The sequence below is a fragment of the Pantherophis guttatus genome, chromosome 6, assembly GCF_059756535.1.
Source record: "Pantherophis guttatus breed Tessera chromosome 6, ASM5975653v1, whole genome shotgun sequence".
NCBI lineage: Eukaryota > Metazoa > Chordata > Lepidosauria > Squamata > Colubridae > Pantherophis > Pantherophis guttatus.
Window position 1 is genome coordinate 10,749,566 of NC_142068.1, and position 13,087 is coordinate 10,762,652.

Sequence of the window (13,087 nt, forward strand, 5' to 3'; positions counted from 1 at the left end):
CATGCATGTGCATGCAATCGCCCACACTCCCCCACCCCTGCGCAGGTGCGCGCGATCCCCTGCCCCTGCACATGTGACCCCCCCGCCCATGCGTGCATGTCTCACATGCGCTCCAACCCCTGCGCATACACGGCAGAGACCCGAAAATCAGCTGGCTGGCGGGAGGCATGTGCACATGTGCGGCGGAGCTGAGCTGGGTTGACAGCTCACGTGCTATCAGAGAGGGCACTGTGTGCCACAGGTTCTCCATCACGGTCCTAGTCCATCTTTTCTCTAGACTAGCCAAACCCAAATCCTGAAGCCGTTCTTCATAGGTTTTAATCTCCAGGCCTTTGATCATCTTCGTTGCCCTTCTCTGAACGTTTTCCAAAGTCTCAACATCTTTTTTGTCGTATGGTAACCAAAATTGGTTGCAGTATTCCAGATGTGGCCTTACTAAGTTAATACTAACTAACTACCCCCAGGTATACGACTGATCCCGGACCTCCGTACTTTCCGTTGAGCTTTGAAGACCTTCCTATTTCAGCAAGCCGGGCTGGCTTAAAATTTTAATGGGTTATTTTATGGGCAAAGGGTTTTAAATTTTGGGAAGCCAATTTAATTTAATTCTGTTTTAATTTATTTTAATTTTTATATTGCATGTATTTTAATCTTGGCTGTTCACTGCCCTGAGTCCTTCGGGAGAAGGGCGGTATACAAATTTAATAAACCTAAACCTAAACCTAAACTACACGTAATACTTCACGTGATCGTGATTCTGTGCCTGTGTTTATACAACCCAGGATTCTGTTCGCTTTTTTGCTTTGAGTTTTTTGTCAAAATTGCACCGCCCATAGTGAACCATTGGTGTGCATAATGTCCACAGCATTTCCTTAATGACGGTTATTCACATAACAACCACTGCAAAAAAAAAAAAAGAGGTAAAATTGACTTCTTTTGCAACCATCACAACTTCCAGCTCTGATCAGCAGGCTCCATTATGGTCATAAGTCGAGGATTATCTGTAAGGAAAAACTTTTAACATCAATTGTCCAATGTGATTGTGCAGTCAGTAAAAAAAAAACCACAAGCGTGTCTTGGTGCATCGTGTGAACCTAACATAACATTATTGCTATCCTTGTTAGCCAGGAATTAAGCCCGAAGTGAGAAGAAAGCTTGGAGAGGCTGCTGTTAGGGCAGCAAAAGCCGTGAACTACGTCGGAGCAGGTATTGCAGGCTCAACTTCCTTTTAATGCTGAACACAGGTTCATGAGGAAAAGTATTGATGCTTTTATCCGTCTCAACTGATACTTGGAAAGAAATTATGTAGAAAATATTGGGACTCTTTCTATACCATCCGCAGGTTAACTCCCAAGAGTCCCTTGGGAGTTGGGCGGCATAGAAATGTGAATGAATGAATGAATGATTGAATGAATGAATGAATGAATGAATGAATGAATGAATGAATAAATAATAAACTCTCCTGACAACTGAACAGGATTGGATCAAATTTAGAATATGGGGGTGGGGAGTAATCTCAAGTTCAAAAGTGAGCCAATTCTGGCTGGGGGCTGCAAAGAAAAACTTTTTAGGAGCAATTTCCCAGTGTGTCTCCAGCAGGAGAAGCAGTTGATTGACAGCTCAGAAGGATGGAGGAATGCATTCTAAGTCTCCCTCTTGCTCCACCTCCACCTCCTGGTCATGGGACTCCTGAGTGGATAAGAGCTGGAAAGAAGTCTAAAAGCTTGGTGGTTTTAAGACGTGTGGACTTCAACTCCCAGAATTCCCCAGCCAACCATGGTTGGCTGGGGAATTCTGGGAACAGAAGTCCACATGTCTTAAAGTTGCCAAGGTTGTGAAACTTTTTTAGCCTCTCATACATAGAGCAGCTTCCCCGAAAAGAATTAGAGGAATCTGCAGGGTGTGATCAAAAAAGTCAAAATGGCAGCCACAACAGACTAATCAAAGCATGTAAATAAATGCACATAAAACCAGGCAGAGCTTCAACTGCACTGTCATGGCTGCCATCTTGATTTTTTTTGACACCCTCATCGAAATCAGTGGTGTGCTATAAGGTAAGATTCTTGGCTATTGTAACTGCAGTTTAACTCAGCTTAGAGGACACCCTCAGGGCCGGATTTTCCTATAGGCTAACTAGGCTTCAGCCTAGGGCCTCAAGATCAAGAGGGGCCTACATTCAAATTGTTAGCAAAATTAAAATTACACTTTCGCTATAGGTGAAAGGGCCTCATAAGTGGAATAGCCTAGGGCCTCTTTTCATCTAAATCCGGCCCTGGACACCCTGTATTGTCTGGGGAATTCTGGAAGTTGAAGTCTACACATCCCTAAAGCCATCAAGGTTGAGAAACACTACTATAGGTATTTCCTACCTCATTTGCATTTTGGAGAATCCAGATCAAAATCTGTTGCGACGCACCACAACCAAACCTAATAGCTTATAAGGCTTTTGAAGGAGTTACATGTTAAATGCAATTTTACTGAGCAATTTTACTTCCCCGTTATATATATCTATACATAATTTTTAACTATTAGTTTGGTTTATAATGCTTGCTTTATCACAAAAGTGCTTTTTCAAAAGGTAACTGGGTTTTATTTATCCTTAAAGACGTTTTGCTTCTCATCCAAGAAGCTTCTTCGGTTCTGACTGAATGGTGGAGGATGGAAGGATTTATATTCCTTGCAGTCATCTGGTCGTTAGCCCTCTTTTTGAGAGTGGTTGAGGCCACTTGGAGGTTGATATCGGAGGAAGTGCTAATGACCAGAGGACTGCAAGGAATGTAAATCCTTCCATCCTCCACCATTCAGTCAGAACAGAAGAAGCTTCTGGGATGAGAAGTGAAACAACTTCAAGGAAAAACCAGAAAGTCCAGTTGCCTTTTGGAAAAACATATTTGGGATATCCATGACCTGGATGACTGAGAATCTCCATAGACGATGCTTACTTTAGTGAGTGAATCTCAGGGACCATGAAGCTATATTGGGATTGTATTCATTTGCAGTTTTAATATACTCTGACCTTGGTATATTATGCCTTTATTAAATATTTTAGGAACTGTGGAGTTTATCATGGACAGCGCACATAATTTCTATTTCATGGAAATGAATACCAGGCTGCAGGTGGAGCATCCTGTTACTGAGATGATCACAGGGACGGACTTGGTGGAATGGCAACTGAAGGTGAGAAGTAATAGAGAACAGGAATATCAGTTGGATTGTTCTTTCACTTGTGGCCATTAATTATATTCGTTCTGAATAGAATAGAATAGAATTTTTTATTGGCCAAGTGTGATTGGACACACAAGGAATTTGTCTTTGGTGCATACGTTCTCAGCGTACATAAAAGAAAAGATACGTTCATCAAGAATCATAAGGTACAACACAGAGGTGGGTTCTACTTACCTTTACTACGGGTTTGCAACGGGGCCGCGCGCGCGTGCTCGCTTCACTCTCACTGCCCTGTTGGCACAATGGTTAAGAATGCAGGGTTAAAACCCTGCCCTAGATAAAGGAGTTCTCACTGCCCTGTTGGCACAGTGGTTAAAAATGCAGTATTGCAGGTTAAATCTGCACAGTCTGGAGTTCGATTCTCACCGGTTCAAGGTTGGCTCAGCCTTTCATCCTTCCAAGATTGGTAAAATGAGGACTCAGATTGTTGGGGGCAATACGCTGACTGTGAATCGCTTAGAGAGGGCTGTAAAGCACTGTGAAGCAGTATATAACTAAGTGCTATTGCTATTTAGCTTTGGGGTGTTTGTACAGAGTTGTCTTTAACTTTTTGGAATTCTAAGCATCAAACAACATTTGTGGCTTGACTATCCCTCATTATAGGATCCTTTCAATTTTGAGTTCTATTAGAAATGCTGTTTTTAAATGATGGACAGAGTTAGAGGAAGCAATTTAGTGCAGGTTGCTTTCTATCAATTAGCTTTTTTCCAGAATCCTTTTTATTTCCTTGGCCTATGATCAAATCCTTTTTCTTGAACTTTTTTAAATATTCCAATTCACTAATAATCTACTCCCAAGATAGGCTTTCAGGGATGTTCCCTTCTTTATTTACCATATTATTTGTGATCCTTTGAGTATCATTATTTTAATGTTTTAATTATCTCTCTATATATATCAAAGTGAAATACCACTAACCCATCATCACAAAATCTCCAGAACGGTAAAGCCTACAAACTTGAAATTTGCCATGTATGTTCCTCTTGGCTTCTAGGTGCTCACTAAGAAAAGATTTTTCGAAATGACCATCAGAGCATTAGTATTTCCTATATTATTATTAACAGGCTCTGATGCTGAGGAGTTCTACTGTCCCTCCCCACCTGAAAAGAAATCTGTCCCAAATGCAAAACACAAGCAGAGGAGAGGGTTTCAGTTTCAATTTTACTTTCACAACAGCAAGTAGCTTTACTACAGAACAGTTGAGCTAAGCCAGGGCCAGGCTCTTTCCTGTCTCCTTGCTCACACAGCAAATACTGTTTCACTTTTCAAACAGCCCTCTGATGCTAAGGAGTTCTTCTTCGATTTATCAAGCCCGATCACATAGTTTCGTAGCGGAGCACGGGTATTCAGCTAGTGTTTTAATACTGTTGTAAGCCACCCAGAGTCACTTGACAATGCGGTGGGTGGCATATAAATTTAATAAGCAGAAATAAATAAATTAGTGTGCAGAGCAAATGGACAATACTGTTCTTTCCAGGTGGCTGCAGGAGAGAAGATTCCTCTGACTCAGGAAGAGATTGTCCTCAAGGGACACGCATTTGAAGCTCGGATCTATGCTGAAGATCCCAACAACAACTTCATGCCCGGAGCGGGACCTTTATTGCATTTGTCCACACCTCCTGCCGACAGCTGCACCAGGATAGAAACTGGGGTAAGACAAGGTAAAATGAAAGCCTCTCACTGGGATGCGCAGAAATCTCTTCTGGTTTTAAAAGTCCTGCTGATAGTTGCCTTTGTTGAAACAAGTGACGGATGATCGACATTGGTTTCCTCTACTACTAACAAATCAAGGGTCTACGATAGGATGTCAAACTCAAGTCCTGCAGGCTGGATCTGGCCTGTGAGGTATTTAGATCTGGCCCTCAGGGCCGCCTTGGAAACATCAAGGGACCAGCCCATGGTGCCTCAGCCAGCAAAAATAGAACTTGTGAGGGCCACATGTGGCCCTCCCAGGCCCCGTTTTTGGCTACGAGGGCCTCCTGCAGCCCTCTGCCAGTGAAAACGGAACCCCATACCGAGATTCCACCCCACAAGCTCCGTTTTTGCTGGCAGTGGGCTGCAGGAGGCTGTCCCAGCTGGAAACGGCCTAGGAGTTGCACACAGCCCTCATGAGCTCCGTTTTCACTAGCAGAGGGCTGCAGGAGACCGTTGCAGCCACAAATGGCCTGGGAGCCCGTTTTTGCTGGCAGAGAACTCGGGCCACCACAGGGCCCCCCAACACGAGTGACGTCAAGATGGCCATGCCCCCTGGGAGCATATTGGCCCCACAGAGGGGGCCTCCTCAGGGTGCCGTCGGTCAGGCAATGTTGGCTGGCGACCCCTCAGGGAAGAGCCTTCTCTGTGGGGGCACCCTCCCTCTGGAATGAGCTACCCCCAGGGATACGACTGATCCCGGACCTCCGTACCTTCCGCCGGGCTCTGAAGACTTTTTTATTTCAGCAAGCCGGGCTGGGTTAAAAATCTTTTAATTGCTGAATTTTATGGGTAAGAGGTTTTAAATTGGGGGAAGCCAATATAAATTTAATTTTGCTTTTATAGTATTTTAATGTTTATATTGTATGTTTTTTAATTTTGGCTGTTCACCGCCCCGAGTCCTTTGGGAGAGAGGGCGGTATAAAAATTTAAAAAACAAACAAACAAATAAATAAATAAATAAATTGAGGCCAAAATTTTTGTTGTCTAGTGAGACAGTTGTTAATTGAATTTTGCCTCATTTTATGACCTTTCTTTCCACAGTTGTTAAGTGAATCTCTGCAGTTGTTAAGCTAGTAACATGGTTGTAAAGTGAATCTGGCTTCCCCATTCACTTTGCTTGTTAGAAGGTTGCAAAAAGTGATCACACGAACCTGGGAGATTGCAACTGTCACAAATGTGAGTCAGTTGCTAAGGGTCTTAATTTTGATCATGTGATTCTGCAATGGTCGTAGGTGTGAAAAAAGATCACAAGTCATTTTTTTTCAGTGCCACTGTCACTAAATGAACTGGTATAAGTCAAGGACTCCATATTGTGCTTCTGTGGGGTAGAAGTACTTCATTGCTAACCTAGAATGATTCTTTCTAGTGTCAACTTTACAGTTGATATTGTTAATCTAGAATAGTTTCTAGACTTGTTCTGTCAAGCTGCAGGACATTCATATTGAATTGTGAGTAGCTTGCTAGAAAAGTGTTGCTTAGTTTACTGCAAAAGTCTTAAACTGTGACAACATGGAAAATCCAGTAGCTCCTTTTGAGGGAGATGGGCGGTTCAAAAATGTGAAATATAAATATTCAATAAATATAAATGAATATAAATAAATATTTATTCTGGCAAATCATTTTTCCATATATTTTTATTTTAGGAGATGAGGTTTCTATACACTATGATCCAATGATTGCTAAATTAGTTGTTTGGGCAGAAGATCGCCCAGCTGCTTTAAGGAAATTAAGATACTGCCTCCAACAATATAATGTAAGTGTAAAACTCTGTTAAGTGTTTAAAATGGCATACCTGATAAAACATTTTCCAGATTTCCCCTCTCTGATGCTATCAGGCTGGTAGAGATTCAGATAATAAATCCAATTGGGCTTTTGAGCGCATGCACTAAAATAAGCCTCCCCCCGAAAATAAGCCCCCCCCCCGAAAATATTTAAACGCAGAGTTGGAAATAAGATGGTCTTATTTTTGGGGAAACACAGTAGTATTATATTGAGTCTTCAGGCATTAACAGATGTACGTCGGTGTATACATATTTGTGCCTTTAAGACAGTTTTGCCTGGATTAATCCCTGCAGTTTTCTTGGCAAGATTTCAAAAATGGTTTGCCATTGCCTCCTTCCTAGGGCTGAGAGAGACTGACTGGCCCAAGATCACCCAGCTGGTTTTGTACCTACAACAGGACTAGAATTCATGGTTTTCTGGTTTCAAGCCTGGGGCCTTAACTACTACACCAATGTGATTTTCCAAATGTAGTTACACAAAATCTCACCACTGCAACAGGTGAAAACCAGCAATTGGGTTGATGGACATCAGGGGTGGGTTCCACTTACCTTTACTACCGGTTCGCAACGGGAGTGCGCGCATACATAGGTCATCAGTGATGACGTCAGGGTGGTAGGCGGAACCTCCCGCCGCCATTACTACTGGTTCGCAAGAACCAGACCGAACCAGGAGCAAGCCACCACTGATGGACACCATCCTGAGACATTGTTAATTGATTAGTCAGGGACTCAAGTCATGCACCATATGATTTTGATTAGTCTCTTTGCTCCTCTTCCCCATCCTTGCAATCTGGACATTTGCTATTGTTCTTCTCTGCTACTTGCTACTCAGTGTTGACCTCACCTGCAGAATATCCATCCTTGAGAGATTCTCCCAAAATATGGAAGACTATGGGATATACCAGCAGACTTTGGGATTGAGATTTTCCCTGTTCATTTTAATGTTCCAAACGTTGCTTAAAGAAACCAAGTTTTCTGCCAATTGGAGAATAGTTAACTGTCATCATCTTAGCATATTTTCATTTTCTAGTTTATTCCTTTGTTTCGCTTTTGGACCTTGGTGGTATACTTGTACCTCTTTATTAATATTAGAATATACATTATTTTCTGGAACTATTGCTCTCTTCACTTTTTCTTGGTGGATAATTTAATTGAACGGTTGGGTACTTAGATGGTTATATACAACCACGAAGCTTTCTTGATTTCTGCTGTATGCAAGTTGAATTGATGAAATAATCTTTTGCTCTTGCATAAATTGCTTCCTATGATAATTGTATGGAAGAGAGAAACATTCTTCCCTGTTGATTTATCAAACTTAGCTTCTTCTTTTTTTAATACATCACCGTTTGTTTCTCAAAGGTAATTTTGTACAGATTTGTGGAAAGGCTAAGCTTCTGAAGTGCAATTAGAAAATGTATGACATAGTTCGAACAGATGGATATGTTTTTAAACATAGAATGTTGCTTGACTAAATTGGAGCTGCCAAGATACATTAAAAATAAATTGAGTTTAATTAATATGGAATAAATGGAATTCCTGGCTGGAGAGTAAACATAAAATTTAAGGGATGTTTTCGTTTGAGATTGAATTGAGATTGAATTGTAAATAGAAATCAAGATAATTTAAATAAAGATGTAAGTTTAAGATAGAGATATTTAGAAGTAGAATTTGGGAAAAGAGGTTAAAAAGGTTAGAGATACCGATGCAGAAAAGTTGTTATTAGTATTGAAATTTTGATATGTTTGTTTTTGGTTGTTTATATCTTTTGGTTTTTTTGCTGCAGATTTATTGATTTAGTTAGTTAGAACCAAAGACTACCTGTTGCTTGATTGGCCTTTTTCTGGTACATCTCTTCCTCTCTTGACAGATCGTCGGACTGAGCACCAATGTGGATTTCTTACTGAATCTCTCAGCCCATCCAGAGTTTGAAGCTGGGAACGTTCACACTAATTTTATCCCTCAACACCACAGTGAGCTCTTTCCACCCAGACGGTCGATTTCAAAAGTGACTTTGTGCCAGGCAGCTCTTGGGCTCATTCTGAAAGAGAAACTGGTGACTGATACCTTTAGACTCCAGACAGAAGGTGAGAAAGCTGCAGCTTTTTCCTGTTTTATTAGTGAAAAAGGTGCTTTACATACTACTTACTATATCATTGTTTCTCAATCTTGGCAACTTTAAGATATATGGACTTCAACTCATGCTGGCTGGGGAATTCTGGGAGTTGAAGTCCACATACCTTAAAACTGCAACGGTTGAGAAATCCTCATCTCTTATAAAAACTGCGGGCGTTTCTGTGCATCCTGTTTAAGTACTTTTCATTTGATTATCTTGGGGTGGCTGCAAAATGTAATCGAACACGTAACCTTATAAGCATAACCATCAAACTGCATGATTTGATTGTACGCTGAGGTTGCTGGGATTCAGAGTTTGTTTTGCATGCATTTGGGTTTGATTCCTTAATAGATGTTCTGATTCAGTGTGGATTCTCATAGACGGAGACTTTGAGCAATTTGCATAAAATATGTTCCCAGTGTTGTTGCATGGAAAATTCCAGTTTGAAGAGTTGCACGGAAATATAAATTTGTACTGAGAAGTTCAGATGTGTATATAGTCTTTATGTGTGCAGTGTTATGCAAAGTAATGTATCTAACTGTAAGCAGGTTTAAATATTGTATAATTCAGCGGAAATATGTATTAAGTATGTGTCTTTTTCTGTACATATTTAATATTTTAGATAAATTCTCTCCATTTGCATCCAGCAGTGGCAGGAGAATAAATATCCCCTATGTTAGAAACATGATTCTCCTGGATAACGAAAAAAGTAAGTGGCTGAACAGTAAATAAATAACTAAAAATTGCTTATGAAATGATAATGAACCAGTGGTGAAATCCAAATCTTTTTACTATTGGTTCTGTGGGCATGGCTTGGTGGGTGTGGCTTGGTGAGCATGGCAGGGGAAGGATACTGCAAAATCCCCATTCCCTCCCCACTCTGGGGCCAGCCAGAGGTGGTATTTGCCGGTTCTCCGAACTACTCAAAATTTCCGCTACCGGTTCTCCAGAACCTGCCAGAACCTGCTGGATTTCACCCCTGTAATGAACGTATCTGAGCTCCATTATTGTGCAATTGAAAAAGGCAGAATGATATAGTGTGATTAGGCTGTATCTAGAATATCCTATTTTAAAGTTGCTGACCTTGATTATGGGTTATTGGGCTTTGTATTTAGGGTTTTATTACTGTACTATGAATTGGGTGGCCATACAAGTTTTCTGAATGAATGAATGAATGAACAAATAAATGAATACAAAAACCACCAAACGAACTAGAGACAGAGGGTAACTCGAGAGATTAATGAGATTTCGTTTTAATATTTATGTATCTGGTTAACTATATGTTAAGCATTGGATTTACAATGTTCCCTAACTCCTGAATTAATTTAAACCTTTATTTTTACAACAGATGTGAATATTGCCGTACAGTACAATCTCGATGGATCTTATGACATGCAGGTAAACCTCTTCATAATAACGTATTCTACAACTTCAGCCTTGTGCTGTTCAGAACATTCATTCTAGTATGTAAAAAAATGTAATGGCACATTTATTGGGAGCAGTCTCATTTCTGGATAGAATTAAGAGGGAAAATCAGTTGAGTGGCTGTGAAATAATATTACTATTTTGTGCTATTTTATTGAGTTCATTATTGATTAACGTTATGTCAGTTACCCAACTTGTTTGCAAAGAAAAATGGGAACGCAGGGAAAGAAAAAAATTTTTTTTCCCCGTTTTCCAGGGTTTTTTCTTTTCCCACATGATGTATCCAGAATTTATTTTACTTTTTTATTCTGTCCTGCCCTTTGTTGAAACCTTTTAAGCTTTCCAACTACACATTTCTTTTGAGCGAGGAAGCATATGTTAAATACAAATATGCTAGCTTCAAAATGATAATTGTATGAAGAGAGAAATATTTCTTCCATGTTGATTTAGAAAGCTTAGCTTCTTTTTTTTAATGCATCATCGTTTGTTTGTCAAAGGTAATTTTGTACAGATTTGTGGAAGGGTTAAGCTTCTGAAGTGCATTAGAAAATTTATGACATAGTTCGAACAGATGGATATATTTTTAACATAGAATGTTGATTGACTAGATTGGAGTTGCCAAGATACATTAAAAATAAATGGAGTGGGATTCTCCTACAATATGAGCTATTTTTGATATTTCCTTGAGTTTTAGGGGAAAAAAGAGGAAGAGAAAACAAGACTTGTGACGTTTCTGATTTCTAAGAAACACAGGTTTTTCTTCTTGTTTCTGTTCTGTTTAGTTTTTTTCCTCGAAAACGTTCCTTAGAAAGCAGTATGAGCTTTTCCTCTCTCAGCTTGATTTTTCCTCAGGAATGGTACATAAACCCTTGTAAATTTATTTCAGATAGAGGATCAGTTTTTCCACGTTTCTGGTTGCCTCTCAAGGGATGACAACAACATAGAATATATAAGATGTTCAGTGAATGGAGTTGTATACCAGTCCAAATTAGTAGTTCTGGACACTGCCGTTTACCTCTTCTCATCGGTAATATGTTTTGTTTTATTTGTGCAGGGAATAAAATTCACAGAAAAGTGTCTTTAAAAAAAGCAGTATTGACTTCTAATCTATTAGTTCTTTAAATATCAGGGGCAGGGAATCTCTGGCTGTGGCTAGTATGCAGGTCTTTGTAAGGCACAAAAGATCAGGACCAAATGTTAACTTGCAATTCACGTTTATTGTTCATGCCTATAGACAAGAATTTAGTCAACTAATGGTCAGCGCTAAATTGCACTTGATAACAGTCAACTGAATTCCAAGGGAGCTGGACTTGGATGGCTTGTGGCAACGTAATGACTCTAAGCTGATGATACCTTTAACTCCGCCACCAGTTCTGCCTACTCTTTTCCTACAGTCCTTTTTATGCTTCCTAAAGTCACCTAAAATCTCAACTCCAAACTTTAATGGCAAATATTTTAATATTAATTTTTCTACATTATTTTACCTATTGGCTATATAAGTAATCCTCGATTCACAGCAGTTCATTTAGTGCAGAGGTGGATTTCAGCAAGTTCTGACCAGTTCTGGAGAACCGGTAGCCGCAATTTTGAGTAGTTCAGAGAACCGGTAGTAAAAATTCTGACTGGCCACGCCCCCAGCTGATTGGTAGGAAATGGGGATTTTGCAGTATCCTTCCCCTGGAGTGGGGTGGGAATGAAGATTTTGTAGTATCCTTCCCCTGCCATGCCCACCAAGCCATGCCACGCCCACCAAGCCACACCCACAGAACCAGTAGTAAAAATTGTTGAAACCCACCACTGATTTAGTGCCAGTTCATAGTTGCAACATTACTGAAAAAAGTCACTTATGACTGATTTTCACACTTACGACCGTTGCAGCATCGCCATGGTCATGTGTTCAAAATTCAGATGCTTGGCATCTGACTCATATTTATGATAGTGGCATCCCAGGGTCACATGATCAGCTTTTGCAGCCTTCTGATGAGCAAACTCAATGGGCAAGCCAGATTTACTTAACCACTGTGTTACTAAGTTAACAACTGCAGTGATTCACTTAACAACTATGGCAAGAAAGATGGGGAAAAAATTCACTTTTTCCGTCTCACTTAGCAACATAGATTTTGGGCTCAGTTGTCATAAATCGAGGGCTCTCTGTATTATATTGTACACCACCCAGAGCCCCTCTTTGAAAGAGATGGGAGGTTTAGAAATATGAATTATAAATAAATAAATCCATAAAAAAACCAGCAAAAATTAAAGTTTCTCCACATCTTCTTTGTGCATCATTTCCAAAATATGTGCCAAATTAGGCAGGATAGCTTAGAGGCCGTATTCAACCCCAGGGATTCCCCTGTCAGAATTTGGCTATAAAAATGGCAATTTAGATGGATAAATGTTTCTTTGGTTGAATTAAACTGTAAAATAAGTGCATTCAGCCTTGGAAGGCTTAGGGTACTTATTTTGTTTAAACATTCCCAAGCGTCGGATCATGAGACCATCTGGATACTGCAATGGTCATAAGTTTGAGAAACTATTTTCAGTGCTATTGCAACTTTGAATGGTTGTAAGTCAAGGACTACAACCGTTAGTATCAGCATCTTTATTTAAATGAGTAAAAGGAATGGGGCAATGGTTCTACAATGCAATTGGAGGACAGTTGCTACTACTTTTATCCTAAGAAGTGAACAATTAAAATATTGTGAGATTTTTAAAAATAGTTTGTAGAGTTATTATAAGCCTTTAAATACCCTTGTTTCCCCCAAAATAAGACACAATTTTTTTGCCACCAAAAAAGGCACCAGGTCTTATTTTCAGGGTGGGGAGATGTTGTCCACTGACTCACCTCACTTGC

General features: G+C 40.0%; 1 protein-coding gene across 4 annotated transcripts in view; it reads left to right on the forward strand.

The window, feature by feature from the left end:
• The window catches only part of MCCC1 (methylcrotonyl-CoA carboxylase subunit 1), a 34,920-nt gene that overhangs the window by 15,458 nt on the left and 6,375 nt on the right, over positions 1-13,087 (forward strand). For all 4 annotated transcript variants that reach the window (XM_034438898.3, XM_087872488.1, XM_087872487.1 and 1 more), the window contains 8 exons: positions 1,125-1,206; positions 3,050-3,177; positions 4,700-4,883; positions 6,561-6,670; positions 8,566-8,782; positions 9,434-9,520; positions 10,160-10,209; positions 11,123-11,263. In XM_034438898.3, coding sequence (XP_034294789.2) covers positions 1,125-1,206; positions 3,050-3,177; positions 4,700-4,883; positions 6,561-6,670; positions 8,566-8,782; positions 9,434-9,520; positions 10,160-10,209; positions 11,123-11,263 — 999 coding nt within the window. The remainder of the gene's footprint in view (positions 1-1,124; positions 1,207-3,049; positions 3,178-4,699; positions 4,884-6,560; positions 6,671-8,565; positions 8,783-9,433; positions 9,521-10,159; positions 10,210-11,122; positions 11,264-13,087) is intronic.